The sequence below is a fragment of the Equus caballus genome, chromosome 10 (genome assembly GCF_041296265.1).
Source record: "Equus caballus isolate H_3958 breed thoroughbred chromosome 10, TB-T2T, whole genome shotgun sequence".
Classification (NCBI taxonomy): Eukaryota; Metazoa; Chordata; class Mammalia; order Perissodactyla; family Equidae; genus Equus; species Equus caballus.
The window spans coordinates 45141494-45154255 of record NC_091693.1 but is presented as its reverse complement, the minus strand read 5'-3'; the positions used below and the strand labels follow the sequence as shown (position 1 = coordinate 45154255).

Below are 12762 nucleotides of genomic sequence, written 5' to 3'. Positions count from 1 at the left end.
AACTAGAGTTATAAGTGAATTACACACCACAGTTACCATATTACAGAATCTAACTTTGACAGTGTATTTACCATTACCAGTAAGTTTTATGCCATCTTTGTATGTTTTTACAATGTTAATTACTATCCTTTTTTTCCCACTCAAAGAACTCCTTTTAGCATTTTTTGTAAGGCAGATCTTGTGGTGATGAACTCCCTTAGCTTTTGTTTGTCTGAGGAAGTCTTTATCTCTCCTTCATTTCTGTAGGACAGCTTTGCCGGGTAGAGAATTCTTAGTTGACACTTTTTTCTTTCAATATTTTGAATATATCATTTCATTCCCTCCTGGCCAGAAATATTTCTGTTGAGAAATCTGCCAGTAGTCTTATAGGGGTTTCCTTGTGTGTAATTTCTCTCTCTTCTCTTTCTGCTTTCAGAATTCTTTGTCTTTGACTTTTGACAAAATAGAGTCTGTCTCACTGTGGCCCTTTTCAGCTTCAACCTATTTGAGGATGTCCATTTCTCTCTCCAGGTTTGGGAAGTTTTAGCCAATATTGCTTTAAATGTACTTTCTGCCCCTCTCTTTTTCTCTTCTCCTTTTGGGATTACCATAATGTAGATGTTGTTTCTTTTGATTATGTCCCATAAGTCATATAGGTTTTCTTCAGTCTTTTCATCCTTTTTTCTTTTTGCTCCACTGACTAGATAATTTCAAATGTTCTGTCTTCTAGATCATGGATTCTTCTGCATGGTTGAGTCTAACTTTGAAGTTCTCTATTGAATTCTTCAGTGCAGTCATTGTATTTTTCAGTTCAGATTTCTCATTGGTTTTTTTGGATGGTTTCTGTTTCTTTATTGAACTCATTTTATTCATTCATTGTTTTCCTAATTTCATTTAGTTGTCTTTATCTATGTTCTTATAGTTCACTAAACTTCTTCAAGAAGGTTATTCTGAATTCTTTGTCTGACAGTTCATAGATCTCCCTTTCTTTAGGGTAACTGACTGGAACTTTATTAGTTTTCTTTGGTGGTGTTGTGTTTACTAGATTTTCTGATTCTTGATTCCTTATGTTGGTATCTGCGTATTTGGTCTCCTCTTCCAGACTTTACAAGTTCGCTTCAGCGAAGACAGTTCTTCACTAGTCAGCTCACTTTGGGCTTCTGGATATGTCTGCGGGTAATGTCCTTGGCTCAGGGGGCTTTCTGTCAGGGTCTGTTTTTGATCAAGGCCACTGCCTGAGCTCTGAGGTGGGCGGAAGGGCTGTGTCGCTGGCTGAGAACAGTTGGGCAGGACTTCTGGCTCGGTTCCCTGCCCGAGCAAGGCTGTAGCATGGGCTCGGTGGTGGCCTATGTCCTCTGGTCAGGCCTGTTAGATGCTCGGGACTGGGTACTTACTCAGCAGTAGGTGGGCCTGTGAATTCACTTCCCTGCCTTAGCAGGCAGCAGGACAGGCCCCAAGGCCTGCACAGCTCATTGTTTGGGGACCCAAATCAGGCAAGACTACACCTGAATTCTCTGGCCAGACGGGGCTGCTGATTTTGCTCTGTAGACGGGGAGAGCGACAGTGCTGTCTGTTCAAGTGCCGCTGTAAGCAGGACTGTAGGTGAGCTCCGCAGTTCCCGTGTGCTCTGGTAAGGTTCCCTGGTCAGACAGGCTGAAGGCTGTGTTCAGCAATGGGCAGGGCTACAAATGAGTTTCCCTCCACAGGTGCAGCAGGAGAACCAGCTCCAAGGCCACTAAGGCTCTTTGTTTGTGATCTTAGCTCAAGCTAACCAGTGTCCCAAAGTCCCCTGCTGGAAAGACCACTGACTTTGCTCTGCAGGCTATCAGTTCTGCCTGCCAGACTCTCTGCTCTAGCATTGCTGGCCTACACAGCTTTCCAGACGTTCTGGTCAGGTGGGCATGGGAGCTTCACTCAGCAGTAGGTGGGGCTGTGACTCAGTTTCCCTTCCTGGACAGGGGCAGACCAGGCTCCAGGGCTGGAAAATCTCTTCGTTTGAGGACCCGAGTCAGGCAGGCTGTACCACCAGCTTGGTTCTGCAGATGAGCATCACCACTGGGTGGGATCTGCAGGTAGGAACTCAGTCCACCGAGATCCAACTGCTGGTTGTTGCAAGCCCCTCCCCGCTTCTGACAGTCAGATTCCCAGTAGTTGAACCCCACCGGCTCCCCTGCAGTCCCTGTGGGGCGAGACCAGAGTAGGGTCTCCCTGGAAGTGACCCACAATGCTAGGGGAGCTAGATGTCACCCTGGGCTCTCTTTACCCACTGGAGGAAGTGTAGGCTCAGGAGAGACCTCTCAGCAGGGTGCTGGGCCGGCCTGGGGGAGGGGCAGTGCGGGCAGCTGTAGCTGCTCCTCTCACCCTTCTAATGCAGTCTGCCTTGGTCTCTGTGGTGCAGGGGGTGCTCCGGCCTCACCCCCATATTCTAGGATTCTCTCAGTGGTGTCTTGTTCTTGAATAATTGGTGGTAGTTCTTCTTGCGAGGGGGACTGAAATCAGGAATAACCTATGTTGCCATCTTGGTGACATCACTCATCCAGTCAGTATATATCTTTATTAGCACTTTTATTATACCATTTTATAATAGAAGAGTCATAATAGTAATAATCATAGTTATCATTTATTAAGTGTTTATATGTCCTAGACACTGTGATTAGTATGAGGTTCTCACCATATTCTTTCCATTTTATAGATGAAGAAATTGATGCTAAGAAAAATGAAATAACTTGCCCGAGGTTACCAAGCAACATATAGAAGTACCAGCATTAGAACCCGGGGTTTCTGACTGCAGGTCCCAGGCTCTTAATTACTAATTATTTTACCAATCCCCTATCATTGGACATTCAGGTTGTTTCCAGTTTCTTCTATGGTATTCAAGTAGCAGAATGCATTTTTGATCTTGTATCTTCACTTATGTATCCACTTACCCGCATAGGATAAACTCATTAAAATACAAGGATTTTTAAAAAATAGATATTCAACTTTAATTATACTCTTAAAAAGATGCTTTTAAATAGGTACAAATGAAGGGAAGTTTTCTCTACTCTTTGTCTAGAACCAATTTTATGAATCTATGTAATTTACAAATGAATGTTTCTTTAATCATCGCAAAGTGAATTCAAAATGCACGAGTAATTGTTACACATCTACTCTTTGCCATGCACAACTCCATGTGCTGAGAATGCTGAGAGGAACAAGGCAGACAAAATCCCTCCTCTCGTGGAGCTTGTGTTTTATTTGGGGAATCAGACAATAAACAAATGTTAAGATTTGCTAAATAAAATTAGCTGAGACAACATCTGTAAAGTACTTAGCAGAGTGCTTAGCACGTGATAATGTCATGACTCACTGCTGCTTGTCCTTCAAAACTCCATTCACACCGGGTGCCTCAGGTCAGGAATCCTGCAGCCACCTCCCCTTGAAATTGGGTGCCGCTTGCCTTCACCTCCCTGCTCGCTGGGCATGTGGAGCACACGTGTTAAGTCCTCATTCGCTGCCCCGGGACTTGCTGGCTCCATCCCAGCAGTGGTACCTGTGGGTCACAGGACAGGACTGGCTGGAAGTGTTGTCTGATGACAAACTCACGTTTTTCTGTCATTAACAAGTTTACAGAAGTTGGAAGTGATGTTTGACCATTGCGTGTATGGCTCTGCCTCTGACAACTCTCTTAGTTCACTAATTATTGTTTTGTATATATGTGGTGTTGTGTTATTGGGGTTTTTGCTTTTTTTTTTTAATAGTTTTTAGTAATCATTTTTTTGAGACATTAGATTTTGTGCCCAGCGCCTGTCGCCACAGCATGTTCTGTAAGGCCCTCCCTGACCTTCCTGCAGGTCATACAGTTAAAGTCTGCACATTTCTTTGGTCACTGATGACATAATAGAGATGTTCCAAATTTAAAATATTTAGATTTCCTCTGATTTAATTTGCTTGTATTTTCACGTTTTTAAAACTAATTTAAGAGGAGTTGGGTTTTTTTTTTGTTTTTTAGTATTATCAGTGTTATTATTAGCTACTGGGTATTTCCATATAAAACATGAATGAATTTAATTTTATCTATTTTCATTTGCCTTTTTATTATTTGCCTTTTGATGTTAACAATTAGCAAATTATCATAATTATATGGCATAAAGAATATGCAAGAGTTGTTTCACCAAGCCCAATAATGAAGGTCCCTGAAATCCCCTCCATCTTATTCCCTGGTGCCGTAAAAATATTACCATTTTCTCTAAATGTATTATTTAATCCTAGAAGTAATCACCCTATTAACAAGTACTTTGTAGCAAAGCTGAACACACCAAAGAAAGTGTCCGACTTCATTTTGAGCACCATACCCAGCCTGGCGTATGTGGGAGGGAGAACGTGGTCCAGTCATGTGAAGCATTTTGGAATGTGCAGTTCAGTTCATGAGGCAGAGCTCGGATGACAACCCTTTACTTCCTGGACATAGGGGATGAAAGCTATTAATTATTTTAACATCTCAGTATACCTTTGTTGTTAACAAGATGCCCCTTATCTAGAGAAATTTTATACAAAGAAGATGTGAACATTCTTGCTTCTTAAGACTACCCGCTAGGGCTGGCCCGGTGACTGAGTGGTTAAGTTTGTGAGTTCCACTTCAGTGGCCACAGTTTCACCGGTTCGGATCCTGAGCACAGACATGGCACCACTCATCAGGCCATGCTGAGGTGCTGTCCCACATGCCACAACTAGAACGACCCACAACTAAAATATACAACTATGTACTGGGGGGGCTTTGGGGAGGAAAAGAAGAAGAAGGAAAAAAAGATTGGCAACAGATGTTAGCTCAGATGCCCATCTTAAGGGAAAAAAAAAACTACCCCTATTAAAAATGAATTATTCCCTCATGATCATAGTTTTTCATTTACTTCATTATTCAATTTTAGATCACAAAACTCTTGGAAGAATTGAGAGAAGCCAAACAAAACCATACACCAGAGATGAAACATTTTATGGGCTTAGAAAAGAAAATTAGACAGATGGAAATGAGACATGAGCAAAGGGAGCAGGAACTTCAACAGGTAAGTAGTAAATCACATTTACATATTTGTATATTTCTTCACTTTTAAATTCCTCCTGTTTGCTATGGTTTTGTCATCCCTAGCAAAACTTACTTCTTAAAGTGTTTCCATTGTATTTTGATCTTTTTAAAAATAAATGTATAGCTTTTAAGAGAAAATGAGATGTGAAGATTGAAGCCTTATATCTGGAGAAATAGAAAAACAGCTTGTATCATGTTCTTAATTATTGATAGGTGCCTAAGAAGTTAGGCATTTTACTCTGGGAACAACCTTCTGTATTTCAGTCATTTCAACAAATGTTTATAAGAAATAGATTTATATTAAAATGTGATCATTTAAAATAGTATATGTCTTGCATTAGTACCATCATGATTACTAAACTTAATCACAAACAGGTAAATTAATAGAAATTAAAAATGGCAGAAGTAAGGGCGTGGTGTGTTTCTGGTCAGTTGCTGGTGCTGATATTTAGCTTTGCTTGAATGGCGTATTAGTTAGCTTGAACTGCCACAACAAAAGTGTCCTAGACGGGCTGGGCTAGAGAACAGAAAGTAACTTCTCACAGTTCTGGAAGCTAGAGGTCCAAGACCAAGGTACCAGCTGATTCAGTTTCTGGTGCGAGCTCTCTTACTGGTTTGCAGACGGCCTTCCCGTGGTGTATGTGCTGCAGGGGGAGGGAGGGAGGGTAGAGAGAAAGAGGGCCCTCTGAGGCCTCTTCTTATAAGGATGACTATCTACTCCGATTGGAGCCCAACCCTTATGACCTCGTTAGCCTGCATTAGTTCCTTATTCCAAATACAGCCACCTCATGGGTTAGGGCTTCAGCATGTGAATGGAGGCATGGGGATACAAACAGTCTGAAATAGTATACATTCATATATTCTTTGAAAAAAATACGACATACATGGAAAGCATTATAGTTGACCTAGTGCCAGAGATACCCTTGCTCTCTTTAGTCATATCAAGATTCTAGCTCTTTATCATCATAGGAACCAAGAAATGTGAAAGGGAAGACAGATTAATTTCTCATTCTTTCTCTTAGACTTTTATTTGTGGAATTCTCTTAAAAACAGATGTATACCAAGAAACCATCAGCCATAGCAGAAGTAAGGCATCCTAGTGTATCACCATTTCACCACAGCCTACCCATATGTGCCATCTTATAATCCCTGTTCTAAAGCATGTTTGTAAGTTGTTGATAAATATGTCTAACATTAGCTTCCTTGTTATAGGCACATACTATATTAGAGTCTTATGACAAATAATTTATAGTCTTCTTATAAACAAATGTGATTAATAAGTTATGTATGTATATTTGTTGAAAACTTCTATATATTATTTCAATATGATTTATAAAATTTGACTTTTATTTGCTTAGGCAAAACTGTAGTAGGACATTTAGGACAGCCTCGATTTGTAGAGGTGATAGGTTTCAGTTTTATGTACAGTATGGTAAAATGCTCAGTTAGGATGTCATCAAGATGGTGACATAGGTCATTCCCCACTCCAGTCCCCCTCACAAAAAGACCAACTCGCAACTATCCATAGACACGACACAATTATGAAAATCCCAGAACAAAGGGGTGAGGCTGAATCACCTCCTTGGACAACAGAGACTGAAAAGGACTGCATTAGAAGGGTAAGAAGGACCACCATACTGATGGCATCGCTCCTCCCCCAGGCTGCAACAGCACCACACCGAGAGGCTCCCTGAGGCCTACAGTTTCCCTGGTGGGAAAAGAGCCCCACATGGACATCCAGTTACCCTACCATGTGGGTCACTTCCCAGAAGGCCCACTTGGGTCTTGCCTCATGGGGATTTCAAGGGGAATCTGCGGGGCTTGACCACTCGAGATCAGATTGTGACAGAGAAGAGGGACAGGACTTACAGCAGTCAGATGTTGGCACACCCATTTCCTCCTTGAAGCATTGCCCAAGTAGAGATACCAGCCAGTGGCTGTGCCCATCTGCAGAACCAAGATAGTGGCCCTGTCCAGCCAGGGAACTCGGTGCACAGTTCTGCCTGACTCAGGACCCCAACAAAGAACTGGCCTTGGAGCCTGTTTTGCCACCCTGCTTGGCCAGGGAAACTAATTTATAGCCCCGTCTACTGCTGAAAACCAGGAAACCTAACCAGGGTACACGAGAAGCTGTGCAGCCCATTGTACAGCCCCATTTACAGGAGCACTCGAGCAGAAACCCCAGCCGCCAGCTACGCCTGTCTGCGGAGTTAAGCTACTGGCTTAGTGGCCCCATCTTGCCAGGGAACTTGGTTCCCCGTTCTGCCTGATTCAAGTTCCAAGACAAAGAGCTATGCTGGCTTTGGGACCTGTTCTGCTGCCCTGCCAGGGAAAGGAAGCTAATTCATAACCCCATCGACTGCTGAGTATAGTACCCAGTCCAACCCGACTAGAACGCCTGACCAGAGAATCCAGGCAACTGCGGAGTCCATCTCATAGCTGCAGTTGGGCAGGGAGCCCAGCCACTAATCCTGTCCAACCGTTCCCAGCCAGCAGGCGCCCCCACGGACGTCAAAGCTCAGGCAGTGGCCTCACCCAAAAAGGAGACTCCGATAGAAAGTCCCACCCCGCCAAGGACACTACCAGCTGACCTGTCCAGAACACAGGCTGAGCTGACTGGCAGAGGACTGTCTGCCAGAGCAAGCCTGTCAAGTCTGGAAGCAGAGCCCGCTTACTCAGACACACGTCACCAACGTAAAATTCCGGATCCTGAACACTCAGGTGCACGAGAGAAAGCTCCATGTGGTGTGCAGTTCATTGCTGACATGTTGTGCATTCACACTGTCTTGGTTGCATCTCAAGTACTGTTCTTAAGAGGAACAGCATTTTGGGGATGTTTGGACTCATACCAAGGGATTAGAAATTGTGATGCTTTAAGTAGTACTATTTTTTTTATTTACAGGTTTAAAAAAGACTGTACAGGTCCCTGACCCCCATCAGAATTACAAGCTAAATGTCCCACGTCTTACCCTCTTCACCTGCAAGCCTGTTTGTTGATACACTGAGCTGTTCCGTGAGGCTGCACTCTGTCTCCCTCCCCCGACATGCGGGCGCCAGTTTACCATGGTCAACATTGCCCCGCTTTAGCCCTTTGAGATTGTCAAATGTTCTTCACCCCCACTATGAACTGTAACAGTGAAATGGAATTCTTTTATTTGCAGATAATACAGCAAACACGCCAAGTAGTAGAAAATGAGCAAAACAAAGAAATTGAGAAATGGAAAAGACTCGCCCAGTTGAAGAATCGCGAGCTGGACAAGTTCCGCACAGAATTAGACTCCATATTAGATGTTCTCCGAGAGCTGCACCGGCAGGGGGTGGTCGTGCCCGTTGCTCTTGCGGATGAAGTGAATGCACCAGACTGTTACTAGAAACTCGGATTTCATGGGACTTCACCAGCAGGCCCGAAGGTGGATGAGGTTCTGTCGCTGGCAGCATTTCAAAATAAATTGTCCTTCCTTAACCAGTAAGGAAAAAAAAAGATTCATTATGGTGTATTTTACTGAAAATCATTAACCAAGTCGCATTTTAAATAGTTTAAGGAAAAGTCCCTTAATGTCAGATGATTAGAACTAGTGAGATCTCACTTCTGTGCTAGATATGGAAAGTAAGGAAAATGGCGCATACTCTCCACTGTTGACCAAGTGTTCATTCTTAATTCTTGGTGCCAGAGAAACAGCTGCTCTTTCTCCTGGAGATGCAGAGCAATGTGAGCACAGCGGCGTGGACACTCTCATCGACAGTCACCTGAGTCGTAGAGCTTCCACCATGGTGCAGACGAGACGTGTAACTTCTGTATAAGTGGACATTGAACTCTCGTGTTCTCCCAGATTTCCGCTCCTACCTCTAGGTGCCTCATTTTTGCACCTGATATAAGGTGCAAAGTATATTTCATAAGTAATAGGGAAATTTGAGTTATTCATTTTCTTAATCTAATAGGATTTTTACTTTATTTAAAAGTAATATATGTTCATTAGAAAAAAATTAAAAGCGTGCATAACAGTAGCCTGATTGTTATTTTATTTTACTAATTCCCATTTTCAAAAGCAGATAGTGAGTAGATAAGATACTGGTAAGTTAAAGCTGTAGCCACTTTCTTTTCAAATGTTCTAGCCCACAGCTGTCCTGTAGTAGTATAATGTGAGCTACATGTAATTTTAATTTTCTAGTAGCCACATTTAAAAAGATAAAAAATAAATTAATTTTGCTGATTTATGTAATCTAATGTATGTAAAATATCAATATAAAAATTGAGTTTTTACGTTCTTCTTTTCATACTAAGTCTTCAAAATCTGGTATATGTTACATTTACAGCACATCTCAATTTGGACTAGCCACATTCCAAGTGCTCAATGACCACGTGCCAATAAGTGCAATTGTCGAATACTACTTACAAAATGAAATCGTTTGCAAAGGACAGGGGAAACAGACCTTAGTGAAAATACGGGTAACAAATACGAAATGTGGAAATTGTTATATACAAGGAATGCAATTAAAGTCTTAATGTCCAGCATTTTTTAACGTCCTTTTCCTAAGAGAGTAGAAAAAGCATTAATTATAGTTTGCTATTTTTTTATGTGAAAGATTTTAAGTTATAATACAAACTATTTTGGTTATTATTTGTGCTTTTGTGTATTTTCTGTCTGCAAACCTCTTAACTTACAGCTGCACCCATCCTTCCTTTGTCCTTTTGACTGACTCTCCATCCATGGCCGTTCATCCCAAGCACAGACATGGCTGATTCTGAAACACAAGCAGGTGCAGATATCAAATAGATTATTACTTACAGCAAAAGTGCATCCTATTTTGATGAGGATTCTATATTCTATTTTGGAATAAGCTGTGCACATAGCAGGTCTTCAGTTCTATTTACAGATTAAAGGTCCATAAATTCTGTCAGAAGTAGTAGCTACAATTAAAGGCCTCAGGAGCCGCACCCCATTCCTTAATCACTGCCCTAAGCGTTCAGGATGATAGCACAGAGAGAGACATCAATAGGCTGCCATGCATAGGAAGGCTTTTATGAAGATTTAAGTTCTGGAAATTAGCAATCCTCTCCTACCAATTCCATCCTCCTCACAATGTCATAAGGCACCCGCATCCACAGGATTTCCCTTCAGGAACTTTATCGGGGTATATGGCTTGCTGCTGTCACCACTGCCTTTGTGCAGAGATTTCTGATCGGATCTACTACTTGTGAGCCCACAGCATTCTGTTACTATTATCTACCATCAACCCTGAGAAATCTAGGCTTTCGTATTAGGGTCCCATTCCATATTGCAGCAATTCTAAATTTGTGACTAAATGCCAAGAAGGTGAAAACAGATATTCCTCTTTATCACCCATACCTACTAAGGACTCTAATTAGGTGGGTCCTAGAGCCGCAGGCACGCAAGAGGTAATCTTACTTGGAATAAGATAGACACTTTGTAGTTACATGGCTGTTCAGTGGCCATCCTGCTTTGAACAGCTCCTTAGCAATGAATGGTGGGAAGAGTGACACTGGAAAGTTTTCTTTTCCGTCTAAGTTACTGATAATTCTGTTCTAGTACTTGAACCCATTAATATAGCCTTCCCTTTCAGTTTCCATAGAAGAGTCTTTAATGAAAAGCACACGTATTCCTTCTCAGCACCTGTCCAGCTTGATAGGGATTAGGTCTAATTAGGTCCCTATTCCTAATTAACCTATTCTCCCCTCTAGTCTAAACCATAGATCCATTTTTCTCTCTCCAGGTTTACTGAAAGTTTCAATCACAACCACCTAAATAGTACAAATAGAGGGAAACATACTCTTTTCCACCTACACCTACTTTATAGGATTGTGGTAAGAAATCTGTTGGTTGAGGGGCAGTATTAATCACAGGGGAAGTCAATCCTATAGGAGAGGGAGAGGCATTGGGTTTCATTAGTAGAATAAAATGAGTTGTTAGTAAATTCAGGAACAAGAGAAATGGACTAGACTTTTTGGAGAAGCAGGAGAAAAAGTAGGGTAATTGTACCAGATATGCGTTCCTGAGCACGAAAGTGAAGAGACAAGAACACGGCAGGGGTCTGTCCCCGTGCAGCTAGTCTCAGTAAACCCGCCGTGCTCTTGAACTCTCTTGGTGGCCCTGCCAGTGGTCCCCACTTTAGGGTAATGATAGTGCGATGAGAAAGTCCTGATGCAGAGGACAGATAGTAGAAGTAGAGCTGCACACAGCCTGTGTAACTCCCTGGAGAAAAGTCTGGAAGGGATTTTTGGAAAGGACTTGTGAGGTAGGCAGAAGTGAAGTTATAAGGGAAAGAGTATTTATAAAAGGGTTGAATTCAGCCTCGTGTTGGAGAAGACTGAGGGGAATGAGGCATCTTGTTTTTTTCTCCCACCAGCTCCAGGCATTCAGAGTAAGCAAGCACACATTTGCATGCCCATGTCTTCTGACCTGATGTGCTCAGGATCGTGGCTGTGTGCAGGGAGCCCTAATGAGAGCAGGCAGGTGCTCACTCCCCTGGCTTGGGGTCAGAGTCTTCAGGGCAGTCCAGCCCCTCAGACACAGTAGGAGCTTAGTAAATTAATCACCTTTTATCCTTCGACCTCCATCTACAAGTACAACCCTCGCCTCCCTCCAATCCCCAGAGACCATACCCATTCTCATACTCAGCACAACTACCACAACCAGCAGGATGAGAGCCTAACTCTGGATGGATGTACATCTCTACCTTTCCTCTCTCCCCAGTGCCAGGCCCTATTTCCAGTTCCTGCCAGAATTGCCCACTGTCATAAAAGTCAACGTGTTTGAAACCAGCTCCTTATTTTTCTCCCTGACACCAGCTGCCCACTCCCCTGGGTTTCAGCATTCTCCAATCAGTTCTAAACTTTGAGGTATTCTCGACTGTCTTAGTCAATTGTGGCTGCTATAAGAAATTACCTTAGATTGGATGACTTGAACAATAATGATTTCTGACAGTTCTCGAGGCTGGGAGTCCAAAAGCAAGGCGCCTGGCTTGAAGATGACTGTCTTCTCAGCGTACCCTCACATAGCAGAAAACAGAAGCAAGCTCCCTTGGGGTTCTTACAAGGGCACTAATCCCACTGATAAGGCCCTGACGACGTCGTCCAATCCTGATTATGTCCCAAAACCCCCACCTCCCAATACCTCACACTGGGGGATAGGGTTTCAACATAGAAGTTTTGAGGGGACACAAACGTTCAGTCCACACATTGACTAACTCTCCCTGCCATGGATGGAGTCCTCAAACCTGTAGCCAATTTTTTCAAATAAGGTTTATATCTATCCGTCCCTTTCCATTCCCATAGCCACCACCACTGGAGCCCTGCCACCATTTTTCTCCTGACTTTTCTGGTAGAGGTTTAATTGATTCCTCTCCGCCAGTGCTCTCCTCACTCCAGATAGCCTGCAGAAAGCATTGCCGGCTAGTTCTTCCTAAACTCTGCTTGGTGCATACACCTCCCCACTCTCCCCTGCTGTGTTTTGGGTGTAAACGTCAGAACCCTTACCTTACCCTTCAGGGCACTGGTCAGTCTGACCCCAGCCTTCATCACCACACTCATTCCAGATCTCTGGTCTCTTACACAAATCCTCCCTATATTGGTTTTCTGTTAGTGCTGCAACAAATTCTCCCAAACTTAATGACTTAAAACAACACAGATTTATCCTCTTAGAGTTCTGTAGTGGAAGGCCCGACACAGTTCTCGTTGGGCTAAAATCAAGGTATCATCAGGG

General features: G+C 42.9%; 1 protein-coding gene across 15 annotated transcripts in view; it reads left to right on the top strand.

The window, feature by feature from the left end:
* The window catches only part of CEP162 (centrosomal protein 162), an 85266-nt gene extending 75606 nt beyond the window's left edge, over window positions 1-9660 (top strand). For 8 of the 15 annotated variants that reach the window (XM_070222764.1, XM_023649396.2, XM_023649394.2 and 5 more), the window contains 2 exons: window positions 4887-5021; window positions 8203-9660. In XM_070222764.1, coding sequence (XP_070078865.1) covers window positions 4887-5021; window positions 8203-8412 — 345 coding nt within the window. In that variant the 3' untranslated portion in view covers window positions 8413-9660. Of the gene's footprint in view, window positions 1-2671; window positions 2771-4886; window positions 5022-8202 lie in introns of all 15 variants that reach the window. The other 7 variants (XR_011421772.1, XR_002810637.2, XR_011421774.1 and 4 more) reach the window with 4 other exon arrangements.
* The last annotated feature ends 3102 nt before the right edge of the window (window positions 9661-12762 follow it).